The sequence below is a fragment of the Ursus americanus genome, chromosome 22, assembly GCF_024610735.1.
Source record: "Ursus americanus isolate L20-20 chromosome 22, mUrsAme1.1.p, whole genome shotgun sequence".
NCBI lineage: Eukaryota > Metazoa > Chordata > Mammalia > Carnivora > Ursidae > Ursus > Ursus americanus.
In genome coordinates, this window is record NC_142148.1 from 47,893,627 (window position 1) to 47,909,567 (window position 15,941).

Genomic DNA, 15,941 nt, shown 5'->3' on the forward strand with positions numbered 1-15,941 from the left:
CGAGGGTAGAACATCGCAGGGGTTTTGTTCACAGCTCTCATTTCTTTTCCTCCTCCCCTTGCAAATAATTGCTGTTTGGAAACTTGTGTAAAGGAAGCGGTTGACTTTGTAGCCCATACATATGCAGGTGAGGAGCTTCTGGTCAAAATGATTCAGCAAGAAACCATCACCGCCCCCCACTCCCGCCGCCCCACCCCAGGCAGGCAGCGCCCACCCCCCCACCCCCCCCCCCACCCCCCCCCCCCCCCGCCGGCGGCGGTTTGCGGGGCGGGGCCCGTCTGCGCTCCTGAACAGGGCCCTCGCCCGGGCCCCAGCTCTCCCAGCGCGTGCTGCCCTCCGCGCCGGCAGCCATGCGGCCGGCCGGGGTGCTTCTCGCCTTCTGCTGCCTCGTCTTGAGCGCCACCGGGGGCCCTTCGCGAGGTAAGAGCAGGGTCTTCCCTGGGCCGCTTGATGCCTGGGCTCCCCGACTCCGGAGACGAGGTCCCGAGATTGCCCGACGGCGGCGGGCGCGCGCTGAGCTTCCCGCCCGGGTCCCCAAGGCACATTGCTGGCTTGCGTGCCCCAGGGGACCGCGCGGCCCCAGGGGCAGGCGGCTCCCGTCCCGGCTGCAGCTGACTTTGCGGAGTTCAGGGGTGGGGGTCTGGGGCCTGCCTGGGGGGCGAGAGAACCGTCCTCTGTCGTCGGTCCCTCCCGCGGCCTGCTTGGGGACTTAGAATCGTCCGCCCAAGGGAGGCTCCCCTGTGGCCCCTCCACGGGGACCAAGCTCCGGGATGCCCCGTGGTGGTGAAGCAGTTTCTATCTGACGTCTGCCCTTCCTGCCTGCGGCTGCGGTCCTCTGACTTGACTCCGGGGAGCCTAAGGATCAGACACTTCCTGCCAGGCCAGCACTGGGGGAGAAGGGGAGGGAGGGGGCTGCCCCTCTGCTCTAGAAACTGAGGCACAAGGAGACTGGGTTACTTGCCCAGGTTACACAGCCAGTGAGCACCTGTCATCACTAGAGCACAGAGGAGCAGGCGATGCCTTCCCAGCACTGGAATCCCAGGCCATGGCTGATGGAAGAGTCACATGCCCTCATGGTGACACTTTCTTCTGGCCCCTGGACTGTCTGGGGTGGTGCTACCTGTGGGGACCACAGGGATAGGACACCCTTCCTCCTCACTCTCCCCAACCCTCATTCTTAGCTCTCATAATGAGGACACCCTTTCCCAGCCTAGTAGAGGACTTTTCGCAGGGTACCGCTGTCTTCCTGTGCCCCCCACTTAGTACCCACCCCAGGAGGACAAGTCAGGGGAAGAAGCTGGGTGTTCAGAACAGAGAAGCACACTCCTCACAACCTCAGTGAAGGGTCTCCTGGACAAATGTGGAACCTGCCGTCATAGCTGTACTGGGATCTAATAATTGACTCTCACCGTCAACTCTTTGGCCAAGTTCCTTCCTCTTGCCTCCCTTTCCTCACGGGACAGAGCAGGGACGGGAACAGGACTGCGTGGGGAATTCAGAGACAGGCGGCACTGGACGGCCGTTAGTGTCCACTCACAGGCAGGGCTGCGTCCCTCTGCTGCCGCTTACGGCTGGACCAAACCCTCCGGTCCATGCCCACATCAGAGCCCCCTGCCCCCTCAGAGAAGCAGCCCTCCCCTGTCAGACCTCCTCTCTGCCACTGAGCGCCCACTGGGAAGTCCAGAGCCCACACTCACACGCAGAGAGCCCTGGGGTACCACAGACTCCCCAAGCCTACTGGCTGTGGAACCTGCACCTCCCTAAGCCTCAGGGTCATCATCTGGGAGATGGGTAAAGAACTCCAGCACCCTTGGGCCTTGCAGAGGCCTGACTGTGGCGGCCCATGGAAAGCTTTCTCATTGGGCCTGGGGTGCTTGGCAGCCACCTGCCCACATCCCTGCTCCGACTCTCTGCCATGCCCCATGCCGGTAGCCTTCCCTCCCACCCAGCCCCTGCCCCTCCAAAGCAATTTCTTCTGGTGCTTCCTTCATTTGACAGATGAGGGCCCCAGCAAGGGCCTCAGAAAGAGGGGCTTGGCAGCCCCTCTGTCTGGTGGCTGAACAGAGACGGGAACTTAGCCCAGCCCTGACTCTGCCCCCATGGCTCCCACAGCCTTTCCTTTCCCTCCTCTGAGAACGAAGTCCAGTGCCTTCCTGTGGGGGGGGGGGGGGCGACAGGGCCCCTGCTACTGGTGCCCACTAGACATATGACCTCCCCATGCCCAGACACTACACTGCACTGACCTAAATGCAGAGCCCCATGGCATCTTTCCTCCCTAAGCCCTTCAGGACTTAGGAAATTGCCACATCAGTGTCCTCAGCCCTTTTATGTGCCGTTGAAACCCGAAAGTCCTTCTTTCTCAACCTGTTATCTCTCCTGGGAAGCTCCACGGGGCTGCCATGTCACACTCTGCTCCCCTCCCCTGCCCCCAGCCAAGCTTGCAGTGGCACATCTTCTCATTACAGGGCTTTAGGATTAGTTGGACCTGGTTTAAACCCACCCTGTGCTCCTCTCGGGCCTCAGTCTCTCCCCTGCAGAATGGGGACCCACACGCTGCCTGCAGAGCGGTGACAAAAAGGAACAGCTCTAACTCTCCTGCTCCCAGGACCCTGGCTGCGCAGCATACACCGCAGATCCTCTGTCCCTGAGGACAGCCCAGGCCCCGCTGAGTGGGGAAGGGACTGACCCCCTGGCCAGGGCCCTGGGCCACCCAGCCTGCGCTGTCACCATCTGCTCAGCACTCGCATGGTCGCTCCCGTTCTTCCCTGAAGGAGAGCTCCTTTTTGGGATGTTTATTCTCCATGAGAAGCCTTTCCCTGTTGATTTCTCTTGAAGAATCCTAAAAATAGATTTGACTTTCAACCTTTTTTTTTAATTAAAAATGGAGCTTTTATTGTTTGTTTAGACAATTGCACTGATGAAGCTTTACTGACTAGAAGCCTACCTTTTAGGAAAACATACAGTTAGATAAAAATAAACCAACCAGTATTTTCCCTAAACTTTTCGGACATTACCGAAATCGCTTAGGAACTAACATCATGTGTTTCAAAAGGACACGCGTCTGAGGTTCAGCCTCACCTACTTTCACTTCTTTTTTTTTTTTTTTTTTTTTTTGAGAGAAAGAGAGCGATGGTGGTGGGGAGGGGTTACTGAGGGAGAGGGAGAGAATCTCAAGCAGAATCCCCCCTCAGCACGGAGCCCAACTCGGGCCTCGATCTCATGACCACTGAGATCATGATCTGAGCTGAAGCTAAGAGTCAGATGCTTAACCGACTAAGCCACGCCGGTGCCCCTCTTTCACTTCATTTTTAATCCTGTTCAATTCAAGCAAAATTACATTTAATATATTTTATTTAGAAAACCATTAACACTGGTTACTAAGAGTGATTTCTAATTTGAGATACTAAGAGTGATAACTAATTTTTTTGTTATACTTTTCTGTATTTTTCAAATTTCCTACCCGAAATAGGTAGGCTTATAATCAGAAAAAGCAATAAATGTAATTTATACAAAGCAAAAAATAGAAGCCATATGGCTCCACAGTGGGGAAGGGGGGACCCTCTCACCTGCGACGGCAGGAGTACACTGGAGGTCCAGCCCCCTGCCCCTCCTCTGCCCTCTAGACTACAGTGAGAAGCAGAAAGCAAGCTTGCAGTTGTTGCCCAAATGGTTTTTGGTTTCAACTACGAATCACACTCAACTTCATGTGGTGCACGAGCACAGGTGCTGGGGGAGCAGCCCTCGGCCCAGCCCCCCTCCTCCTGTGAGGGTGTCTCTGCACAGAGCCCCGGAGGCCCCCCACCACCACCACCTGAGTCACAGCCGCGTGGGCAGCTTGGGGAAATGCGGGTTCCACGGTCTGACCCAGCCCGACCAGCACAGCTGCTGGCACTCAAAGGAACACAAGCAGCTTTCCTTGTTTCCTTCTTTGGAGACTTTCAGCAAAGACTGTCCTAGGACAGCTGGATTCTTGCAAAGGACAGTCCCAGTGCTGGTCGGGGACAGAGCTCTGAGGGAAGCTCGGACCGGCAGATGGCCGTAACCCCGTGTTGGGAAAGGTACAGCGGTAAGCTGTCTTCATCGGGGACAGAGGGCCAAGTCCGTGGGGCTGCTAAAGGTTCGGGAGCCTTGCCGAGGAATCATGAGCTTAGTCTTGACATTTCAGTTTTGGGCCCAAGGAACCATCTGGGGGAGACCCATTTGCCAGGTGGAGCCCTGCTTGGTCAGGCAGTGCTGGCCCTCCCCAGAGTGCAGGATGCCGCCCCACCCAGGGTCACAGAACGCACACAGACTCATGCCTTCTCTGCCCACTCTCAGTGCTCCTTACGCTGCACCACACGCCAGGAGGGGAGACCACCTGGCCAGATGCCCCCCCAACCCCGTCCTGGTTCTCGAACTTGGCAGGGGTCTCACATAGACAAGAGGCCATAGCAGGTGCACTCCACACAAAACGCCATCCTGCTAGGCCCTTCCCCAGCCTAGCCAGCCCACTGGCCCTATCTAATCTGACCCCCCAGACAAGGTAGTGGGTATTTCTCTCAGCCCCCTTCTGTCCGTCCCCATGCATGGGGGACTCCTTGTCCCCAGAGGGACATCCCAGTGCAGCTTCTGTTAAAGCTCCCATGCTCTGCTGAACTCATGCTGCCAGCTTCCTCCCCTAAAGTTGTGATTTCTTCACCCGGGAACCAAATGGTATCTTGACTCCCCCAAAGCCTGCATGCCTGGTCGCCATTATCTCTGCCACCCAAATACACGGGGGTGTCTTGGGTCTGAGCTGGAGTTTGTCTCTCAGGAGGGGATGGGTGGGGTGGGGTGGGCACAGGTCAGCACCGATCTTTCCATCGTACATACGCTCAGCCCGGAAGCTTGGTTAGCACTGCCGCTACCCACACACCCCAAGTCTCCACTTCCTGCCGCCTCGGCACCTCTGTCTCGGGCTAAACTCAGCCTCCCCGGACTGAACACGCCTGCGCTGCCGGTGCTCCCTGAGGCCACGCAGAGGGAAGCAGAGGGAGGGCTCAGGGCAGTGCAGTTCTGTGGGGTCCTCTGCAAAGACACGGTGTCTCTGTCTGCACCCACCGCCACAACCACGTGTGGCTGCTGAGCCCCTGAAACGGGGCCGTGCCATGGAGGAGCTGAACTGCATACTCTGTTTAATACAGTTCATGAACTAAAACAGCTCAGCTCGGAATCATTCTGGCATGCTAACCTTTCAGGAAAATCTGGGAGAACATCTTCCTAAAGAGAAGCTGTTTACAAATCTAAAAACCCTCTTCCCCTTCTCCCTCCTCCCAGTTTATTTAGATTTTTCCCCCAAAACTTTTTTTTTAAGATTTTATTTATTTGAGAGAGAGAGAGACAGAGAGAGCACAAGTAGCGAGGGGCAGAGGGAGAGAGAGAAGCAGGCTCCCCACTAAGTGGGGAGCCCAATGCGGGACTCGATCCCAGGACCCTGAGATCATGAGCTGAGCTGAAGTCAGACGCCTAACTGACTGAGCTGCCCAGACGTCCCAACTTTCTGTTATTTTTAGACATCAGTTGTCCGCTGTAGAATTTGACAGAACCCCAAATTCACCATGAGCCACCAGCCAGAAAAGGCCATCATTCCATATGGCAACATACGGAACCTTTATATCCCTGTTTTCTCTATAATAAAATCCGAAGTTTGTAACCCAAATGAGCCCACACCCGTGCCGGGCCCGGCCTTGCCTCCCAGCCCTTCCCTACATGCCCTCCTTGCTTCAGCCACACTGGGGCCCTGAGCCCTCAGACACGTCCGCCCTCCTGGCGCCCAGCTTGCTCTCGGCCCCTCTGTGCAGATTTGTGCAGACGGCACCGCCTGCCCCTGCAGCCCCCGTGCGCAGACCCGCACACGACTCCTGCCTGCTCCGCCTGCCGCTCTGATGTCTGCCTTGCCTGCTTATTTACGAACGTGCACGCCGGTGAACAGAAGCTTCTGTACCTCCAGAGCCTGCAGGATGAGGAGGGCTCCAGAAGGGCGAGTGGGCTGGACGAAGGAATGAAGTCAGGTCGTTCTCCAGCGAGGGTCCTCGGGGTGTGGCCGGGCTCTGCTTCTGTGGGGCCTGGGAGCAGAGGATGTGGACGGGACAGAAGGGGTATGGAGGTCCCTGGTTCTGTCAGACACTGGGGGCCTAAGTGCTGGGGAAGAAGCCCCTCGTGTGGCCTACCCCATCTTTTAGCCAAATGTGGGCCTCCTTGAATAGGCCGAGCATGGGAGGATGAAAGAAAGCCAACCAACTCTCCCTCCCCTACATGCCAGCCTGCGATGGCGCTGTGTGGGATAAGGTCGCCCAGGCCGGAGCCCGTCCTCGGACTCGTACCCAGAACCGCATGGCAGGAGGTGGCACGTGAGGGACAACGGGGGCTGCGCTGCTGCCCGGAGCTGGCACCCCCGGATGGGCCCACCCAGAGCCTGGAAGCTGGGTGGATTCTGACAATCACTGAGGGAGAGGACAGCCGCAGCGCCCTCACAAGTGAGAAGTCAGGACGGGCCTATGGGCACTTCTCCTGGTCCACTTTTTGGGGACAAACTGAGATGGTGGTGGCCTCAAAGGCCAACTGGGACACCTTCTTCTAACCCCTGGGGCTGCGTCCTATCCCGAGGCTCCGCCACCTGAAGACACATTCGGGTTTTCTTTAACACGTGTTAGAAACGACCCTGGGTTCCAAAAACGACTGTGTGCGCAAGTACAGCGGGCGGGACTACTTCCGTTCCTCACGGTACCACCCCACCGCGCCTGGTCCTCAGCCATGAGGAGGGAGCAGCCGTGGGGTGCACAGCAGACGCACCGTGGGGTGTGGGGTGGCACACGGGGCCCAAGGACCCTGCTCACAGCAACGTTCTTGTCTGCTTCTGTGCTTCTCTGTTTCAGATATTTGTTCCCAGACCCTTAGCCCAGACGTGAAGCCAGGATTTCCCAAAACGATAAACCCCCACGATCCAGAAGTCCTCCAAGCAGCCAGACACAGCGTTGAAAGGTTCAACAACTGTACGAATGACATCTTCTTGTTCAAGGAGTCCCACATCAGCAGAGCCCTGGTCCAGGTGAGGGTCAGGGACACCCCTAAGAGGCCGGGCTGCAGTGGCTCCTGCCTTCTCAGGGGCAGACCTGCCTTGTGCCCGTCCCTCTAGAACCCAGACCCAGGCCAGGAGGCTGACGCAGCAGCCACAGACAGCCCAGGGGCACCCAGGGCACAGCAAGAAGGCCCTGAGCCACCTCTTGTGAAAGCAGGCTCCTCCTGGGTGGAGCCATCAGGCCGTGACCCACGGCACATCTGGAGCGGAGCCCAGGAGGGCAGGGGTGCAACAGGCCACTGCAGCTGGGCACGATGAAGGGTGCCAGTGGGGAGAAGCAGAAAGCGAGCTGGCAGGAGCCACTGGCACCGTCCGTCAGAGCCCCCGCCCTGCCTCGCCGCACCTCGTCCCGCCTCGCCGCACCTCGCCCCCTCGCCTACACCACAGCTCCAAAGGCCCTCTTGCCGTTCTCCATCTGGGTCATGTCGCTCAGAGAGCTTTGCCCAAACCACCACCCCTTCCCCACACACAAATCCCAGGGGGAGATGGTGAGGGGGTCCCACTCTAACGCTAACAGCTTTGATGCACACTGCTAATGGTTACCCCTGTGTAACAGGATTATTGGAAATTCTTATAATCCTTATTCGAAAATAGCAACCTTTGTTAAAAGCAGCATATTTTTATGATTAGAAAGCATGTGGCAGGGGCGCCTGGGTGGCACAGCGGTTGGGCGTCTGCCTTCGGCTCAGGGCGTGATCCCAGCGTTCTAAGTTCGAGCCCCACATCGGGCTCCTCTGCTATGAGCCTGCTTCTTCCTCTCCCACTCCCCCTGCTTGTGTTCCCTCTCTCGCTGGCTGTCTCTATCTCTGTTAAATAAATAAATAAATAAAAAATCTTTAAAAAAAAAAGCAAGCATGTGGCAGAAAGGCAAGCTGGTGTGGGGTGGGCTTTAAAAGCCTACTTCCCATGGAAATAGCCAAAGTGTCATCTCTCCAGGGACTCAGCCCCAAGGGCTGCGAGATCTTCCAGAGCTAGGCTTTCACCTCCTGCAGAGCAGGACAAATTCCTGGTGTTCCTGCCAGTGCTCAAGGGCCTATGGGATGGGGCAGCTGGGAAGTTATCTCTCAGGGACGTGGGGGACGACTTGATTTCACCTGGTACTTGGCAGGGCTGAGGCCTTACTGAGAGACCACAGGTGAGAATGAGCCAGGGTGCTGCCACATGCGAGTGGAAAAGGTCTATTCTGAAACCGGGAAAAACAAGCAACCACCGTTGGCACTCAGGGCAGGTCAGCACAGGCTGCGGGTGGGTACCGGGCATGGAGGTGAGGCGCAGGGGCCATCCCCCTGATGGAGAGTTCTGGGCAGGGAGGAAATGTCCTAGCACAGACAGAGAGCCCAAGTCTCACCTGGGGACGGAGAACTGGCACCGTGAGCAGGAACGACATGAGTGGATAAGAAGGGAAGGGAAAGGAGGGGCTTGGGTCCAAGCGGTAGATTCCCTCCCAGAGTTCTCTGGTGAGTCCCAGACAGGCCTCCACACCCTCAGCCGCTTTCAGGGCGCATATCCATGCATCTTTCCCGTCTCCATGCCTCCCCCTGCTGGTGGAGGAGCAGCCAGCCTTCTGTCCTGGACTAAGTAACACCGAACTGGCCCTTTTTCCCCTTAGATCGTGAAGGGCCTGAGGTACATGCTAGACATGAAGATTGGCAGAACTTCTTGCAAGAAGACCCAGCACCCTATTCTAGACAACTGTGACTTCCAGACCAACCGTACTTTAAAAAGGGTAAAACGAAGGGGTCTCACCTCACACCCACTCACTGCCGTCCCAGCCCTCACCCACTCCCTGGGGCTTTGGGAAACATCCCCTTCATCACCTCTCTGCCTGCAAGGTCCCAGATCTCACTCCCAACATCCATGCAGCACCCACAGACCCGGGGAAACACAGAGGGAGGGCTCCCAAGAGACCTCACACCACCCGCCCCGAGGGGTACAGCTCCAGGAAATAAACACCCTGGGCTTGGGGCAGGAGCTTTCAAACAATTCAGAAATCATATATACACAGACACATGCAGGAGAGAGCAAATGTGAGAAAATCTATAATTTGCAAAAGAAAGTGAAAAGTATATATTCTTGAATCTCTCAACTTCTCTGTAGATGTGAAACTTTTCAAAATAAAAACTTGGGGCAGGGGGAGAACACATTAGGAAGATGCGCGCACGCACAGCCCACAGCAGCAGCGCAGGGAACCTAACCGCTGCGGAGCGTGTTGGGAGAGCAGCCTCTGCGGCGGGCCAGGGGTCTCAGTGCGCCCTTCTTCATTTCAGACTCTCAGCTGCTACTCGGAAGTTTGGGTCATCCCCTGGCTCCAGAGGTTCGAGGTGCCCGTTCTCCACTGTCACTGACTTCTGCCTCTCAGCAGCACTGCACTCGCGCTCTTTGCTGTGCTCGGTCACAGCCCCGCCCTGGCTGTCACAGGCCCCCAGACCTCCGTAGTCGCTCACCAGTGAGCAGAAATGCAAGTGCCTGGGGGCTCATCGCAGAGTAGCTGGGCTGGAAGAATGACATTTCGCATTTTCTTCTTCTAAACCTAAGTAATTCTACCGATGCTCTGATGGTAATTATTCAGGCTCTGGACCCCTGAGCGAGCCCCCTCCCGTCTCCTCCCACCTGATGACCTGATGGTCCCACATTCAGCAATGAAAGCCCAGAGATCCACCCCTTTGAATGAGTAATGGTTACAGCACCGGGCAGGGGGACAAGTCAGCCATTGTACATCTTGACCTTTTGTGCATGAATAAAACGATGAATAAATATAAAGAACTGACCATCTCAAAGCAACACCTGTTGCTTTACCTGTTAAAGGAACAGTCAGGAAGGTGAGGTGAGCATCGTGCGGGGTCCCCCTCACTGAGTGGTCTGATGAGTCTAAGTGACTTCATAAAGCCCCTTGGAGGCTTTTCCAGCCTTTCACTGCTAGCTACAATATACTGAAGACCAGAGCAGCCAGAAACAGGCCAGCCTGCGTCCACATCGTGAACTGGTGGGGCAGGCAGCACCCTCCCGCTGACTAGGAGTCATACACCCAAGTTCTCTCCACTGCCTCTGAGGCTCAGCATGTGCACCACTGTACCTGGGCAGGTGAGGTAAGGCAGAGTGCTGGGACCACCCCCCACCGCCTCTCAGGAGAGGGGAGCCCAGGTTAGGGATAGACACACTGTGCCAGAGAGGATGGGATAGGAGGGGATTGCTGTGGGCTGGGAGGTGCTGGTGTCCTTGTCAAAGACAGGGCTTGAGCTGGCATTGGAAGCAGTGCAAGGCTGGGCCACGGACATGCCCAGGAGCTTGCAGACAGAGATGGGCTTCACTCAGAGAACACAGGCCCCTGGCCACCCTGCTCCAGTAGGCCTGGGTTGGAATGCAGAGCCTCTCACTTTGGACTTCGTCCTCTTCAGGCCTCTTCAAATTATAGATTAGTACAAAATACACTGTTGCCTTCAAAAAAATACATGGACTTGGGGCTCCTAGGTGGCTCAGTCAGTTAAGCCTCGGACTCTTGATTTCCGTTAGGGTCATGAGCTCAGGTCCTGAGATGGAGCCCCAGGTAGAGCTCTGTGATCAGCAGGGAGTCTCCTTGAGATTGATCTCTCCCTCTCCCTCTGCCTCTGCCCCTCCTCCCCTGCTCTTTCTCTCTCTCTAAAATAAATCAATTTTTAAAAAATATGGACTTGATAATTCATAAGAAACAAAATCTGCATTAAATATGTACGCCAATTTAGTATGCAGTTGTAAACTTGATCAGTACGTACAACCAAAATGAATTACCCTCTGGCTTCCTTCAGTGAGGAGAGAGCTTTAATTTCCAAATCCTCATTCATTTTTGCTGGCTTGCCTCCTTCTGGTCATTTAATTCAGGGACGGTGGTGGCAACTATGCCACAAGACATTTAATTTATTTGATGATTCTGAAGGCCATCCTTTCATTAAGATAAATGAGTTCCCAGCGCTGTTGACCCATACATACATAAACAAGGTGGCAGGAACACCAGTAGTTAGAGCTTCAGAGTCCGATGGGCCTCGGGACACAGCTAAGGGGCAGGATGATGCAGCAAATGGAGATAGGAACCGCTGGGAACTCCCAGTTGGTCCTCAGTAACATTTAAATGCAGCTCAAAGCACAGGAAGGCCAGGCCCCTCCTGAAAGTTATTACTTAGGTGTCCAGGCCTCTGGGCCCGCCTGGCCTCACCTGGCCTCATGATGGGAAAGGAGAAATGAGAATGCAGACACAGGTGTGGGGTAGAGTAGCCTCAGAGTACTTCTGCTCGGAGCTGAGCTGCATTTGAACACGCCCCCCCCTCCCCCCCCAGCCAGGAGCCAGGGCTGATCTTCCCTCGGGACAGAGAAGGAAGCCTCAGATCTGCATCTCGAAACTCTCAGGTTTCAACACTAACCCATGACCACAATTTTCAAAACATCATTTGCGGCCAGGTATTTAAAATCTCTTCCTATAAAGTAAACAGAAGTCTTCGAACTGAGGCAAACCAGCCCCTGCAGAAGCCAGTTGACCGTGGCCCCCAATCTCAGGCTTCCGCAAACCCTCCCTACATGGGGGCCTTAGTGCCTGAACTCCAGGTGAGCTGAACGCTATAATACGTCAGCTGCGTTATTGTTCCCAATCCGCTTTGTGTACCATACCTCACAGAAGACTACGCTTGACTAACAACTCTTTTTTTTTTTTTCAAAGATTTTATTTATTTATTTGACAGAGATAGAGACAGCCAGCGAGAGAGGGAACACAAGCAGGGGGATGGGAGAGGAAGAAGCAGGCTCATAGCAGAGGAGCCTGATGTGGGGCTCGATCCCAGAACGCCTGGATCACGCCCTGGGCCGAAGACAGACGCTTAACCGTTGTGCCACCCAGGCGCCCCCTTGACTAACAACTCTTACACCAGGCACTGCAACATGAGAAGGAAAGGGGCTGAGCCTGTGAGCCGGCCCGAGGCTACTCTGATTTGTGGAAGCCATCAGCTCACGTGCCTTTGTCCTCCACAGACACACATCTGCTAACAGCACCACTGCAGACGTTTTGCTACATGCCTGTGGGCGTGCCGCTTGTTCTAACGACATAACTTTGCCCCCCCACCCCCACGCCATGAAAAACTTCTCTCCAGACCAAGCACACCGAAGCCCGACCTGGGAAGGGATTGGCCAGAGAGCCATTTGGTAGGATCCAAAGAGATGAAACAAAACACCCAACATGGAGATGGTGTAACTTACGGTAGGCCTCAGACGTCAACCAGTGATGACCTGAAGTCTCGTATTGCTGACCCAGTGTTACCTGCTTTTTTAAACTTAGAGCTTTGCTCTGACTCGGAGGGTATGACTCTGACACAGATGGAAGCTGTGACATCATCTAATGTTATTCTCACTGAGAAAATATGAAGTTAAATACCCAGGATTCTACGACAACCCAGAATTAGGACCAAAGAGAAAAAATACTAATTGTTGAAGGTCTCAAAAACTGAGCAAAACCAGTCAAAATTCTAACAGTCTTGCCATGAGTGTTCTAGAGCTTTCCCTGGCCATGCCCCACACCTCCTCACTAGCTATACACAGACTCTCAGGGATTCAGCTCTCCTGGCCCTGCTCCAGGTGTCCGCCCAGCGTAGCCCCTCTTTAGGGTACAGGTGGGCCCCAGCAGTGATGAGTGCCCCACCACTGCCACGGGGACCACCTGTGAAGCTTGAAACCATGATGATGCCAGGCCACTCCAGAAGACTGGGAAGCCCAGGGGACTTTGATGTGCAGCCAAGGTCTAGCCCCTGGGCTGGGCGGTGACCACCACAGAGCCCGGTCCTGGAAACACCACCCTGCTTCATCTCCCAGCTTTCCCAGCAGATTCCGAAGTCAGAGCCAGCAGTGTGCTGGCACCGTGTGCTCAGGGAGTCTGGGCAAGCCCTCTCCAGCCCTCCAAGCCTCAGTTCCCCCCCCTATAAAATGAGTATATCTCCTTTCATCAGTAAAACGTCAGTGTGCATGAAAACTCCTTCTAAACTACAGACCACTCTGCAAATGCATGTTGAGGATAAAAATCTCAAAACAGGGCTTCTGTCCTATGAAAGGCAGTACCTGAGTCCCCGTGGAGTTTTTGTAATAGGTAATAAAGAAGCACACAATGAAGGAACTGCTTGATTTAATTTTAAAAGCATATTAGTAATTCACAGTAGAGCAAATCTGCTTTATGTTTACAACAAAAGCATACCACCTATTTAAACCTAATAAGGCTATATTTTGTACCTCACCACGGCAAATTACCAGATAAAACACAGGAAGTGACACATTGAGACAGAAAATCGACATCTAAGTCAAAATCAAGACTCCTTTGTTGAAAACTGTGAAAAGCAATTTACCAGCTTCTTGGCATCGGTAAACAGCAAGCACTAAAAGCAAAGCCCTCTGTCTCAAGCAAGAAGTCAACTTATATAGGCTCCACACATTTAAATTATTTTTTATGGCAGAATGATCAGGTTTTACCTTATATCCTGTGCAGCTGATATATGGGGTACGCCATTATCTATTAAAAAGCACTTAGTAATCTAGACTCAATTTTCTTTCCCCTAAAGTAACCTAAACAACATGGAGTCACGCACCTAATATGACCTGGGTCACATCGGCTGGACTGAAGCCAGTCTCTGACCCCGTCCTGCTGCACACAAAGCCATCCTGAGCACGCGATACCACAAGCTGAGCCAACCTCCAGATCCTGACTCTTTCCCCTAAAACCAGGCCAGGCCGCGCAGGGCAGGGTGCCACTGTCGGGAAGGGAGCACAGGGGTTGTTGCCAGCCAGGGCAACACGACACGAATGGTTCAGATTTTACCACAGCTATTGTTACCTATTTAAAAGATTTCCTTGTCAAGTTATTGAAAACAATTCCAGAGACACGATGTCTTATGTACTCTCACCAACAGCCAGGACAGAAAGGAACAGATATCAGCCCCTTTCTGTAGGCTGGAAGCCGAAACGCAGTGTACTATCGACTTTCCCCACAATGAGGCACTGCCGGGAAGTGAGGGCCGGAGGTGGCGGCCGTCCGAGGGACCCTGACCAAGCCAGACGGACTGCTTGTCCCTAAACAAGGCCCTGGCCAAAAGGATCCTATCAGCCCACGGTGGAATCAAGCTTCAGTCACCGTTAACCTAATTATGTTAGAGAAGAAACTCCCAGGCAACACCATCAGAAAAGGTTAATGAGCAGAAAAGTCAATTTAATTATCATTCTTACATGGGTCCCCCTGACAAAATTAGGCCCAGTGTGTACATACTTGTCAGGATATACAGCAACTTCAGACTTGTGACACTTTAGCAAATGACATTAACATGTGCACTATTCACCTGCTGGTCTAGAGGTAAGGAACAAAGGGGTGTCAACAGGACTCCCCTAGATTCAGCCCTGTAGAACCAGCTGCTGGATCATTCCATTGATGTGGTAGATTGTTCAGAGAGAGAAGCCCAGCAGGTCCTCTCAGAGCTGCTGGTATCGACATGCTTCTATGTACTTACTCGGGTCCTTGCCTTTAAATGGTTGATGGGGACTCAGGAGTCTTGAAAACCCTCTGGTTCAGAGTGGGGCTGAATCGGGGTAGGCTGGGGGTGTAAGCTATGGAAGGGAGCACAGGATCAAGGGCCCACAGCCCGCACAGCTCTGGAGAATACAGCTCTGTCACTTACACAGCTCTACCCACTGGCCTCAACATACTTTTGCACTGAGCTCTCCTTGCCCTTCCTGTGCTCCACCCCCCAAAACAGGTATTACCGCATTTTAACGTAAAGATACTGATGCTGGCAGGACAGCCAGTAGCAAAAACAAGATCCCTGGACATCTCATCTACTGCTCGATCCACAAACCCTGAGGCCTATTATAAGTGCATGAAGTCTCCTAAGTCCTAGAGAATCACTGTACTTAGAAAGGTTTTATAAGAGGAAATGGCTTAACATGGACTTATCTTTCCTGTGGCATGTTATGCTTCCCTCTAAATGCAATGTCAAACCCAGGTGAGGGGCATCCCACAGGGTCCCAGAAATCCACAGGGTCTCACTGTCCACTTCCAACGTCCACGTCCAAGGACCAGCAGGTGCAGGTGGAAAGGGCTGTGTGCACGGAATCTCCTGGACCAGCAGTGGTGCCCAGTGTGAGGACTTCTGGCACAGCCATGGTCAAGGCCGCTAAACAGACTGGAGGCTGAGTTTGCAGAGAAAGGGGGCCCTGAAGGAGCCCAGGTATAGGTGCCCGTTGTGCTCGTGCACTTCGCTGACGTAGGAGGCCACCTGCCCGTCGGGATCGTGCAAGCTTCTCCGGAAGGCCCCGCTGTCGCTGAGTTCTAGAACGAGGCTGTACCGTGGTACAAACTTCATCACAGTCTCCTGACTAAACAGCTGGAAGGGAAGCACAGTGTGAGGAGAGGTTAGCTTCTGACCAAGACAGTGGTGTGAGCAGATCTGGCCTGCTAAAAACAAGACCACAGGCCCAAAATGGAGTCAGTTATGCTCAGCCCCACATCACCAAACTGAGACCTAACTTACTTACAGCTTGGGTTCTCCCAGAAACGGAATCTTAAACCAGTCAATCAGGAATCACCTGATCTGTACTAGTGAGGTAATCTGCCTGCCATCCCCCTAAAGGAAAGTAGCCTGGTGATAACCAAACTGTTTTTTGTCCAGTGTGACCTCCTTGTTCCTGCTCCCTCCTGCCTATGAAAGTCTTTCATTTTGTGCCACTCCTCTGAGCTCATCTGTATCTGCCGGGTTGGATGGTGTCTGACTCATGAGTCACTGAACAAAGCCAATAAGCTCTTTGACGTTTATTCAGTTGAATTTTGTTTTTCACAGATCCCCTCACCATCTCA

The 15,941-nt window shown here is 54.1% G+C and overlaps 2 protein-coding genes across 6 annotated transcripts in view; one reads left to right on the forward strand and one right to left on the reverse strand.

The window, feature by feature from the left end:
• The first annotated feature begins 264 nt into the window (after positions 1–264).
• On the forward strand, positions 265–10,759 carry CST7 (cystatin F). Of its 5 annotated transcripts, XM_045770935.2 has the most exons (5): positions 310–420; positions 6,281–6,494; positions 6,894–7,066; positions 8,706–8,822; positions 9,364–10,759. In XM_045770935.2, exons 2-5 carry the CDS (start codon positions 6,287–6,289, stop codon positions 9,439–9,441), a joined length of 576 nt encoding a protein of 191 aa, XP_045626891.1. In that variant the 5' UTR covers positions 310–420; positions 6,281–6,286; the 3' UTR covers positions 9,442–10,759. The 5 variants fall into 5 exon arrangements, with proteins under 5 accessions (XP_045626894.1, XP_045626893.1, XP_045626891.1 ...); XM_045770938.2 differs by lacking the exon at positions 6,281–6,494 and having other exon boundaries at positions 265–420; XM_045770936.2 differs by lacking the exon at positions 8,706–8,822.
• A 2,453-nt stretch (positions 10,760–13,212) lies between these two features.
• The window catches only part of APMAP (adipocyte plasma membrane associated protein), a 37,545-nt gene continuing 34,816 nt past the window's right edge, over positions 13,213–15,941 (reverse strand). Inside the window, exon 9 of the mRNA XM_045770933.2 lies at positions 13,213–15,471. Coding sequence (XP_045626889.1) covers positions 15,262–15,471 — 210 coding nt within the window. The 3' untranslated portion in view covers positions 13,213–15,261. The remainder of the gene's footprint in view (positions 15,472–15,941) is intronic.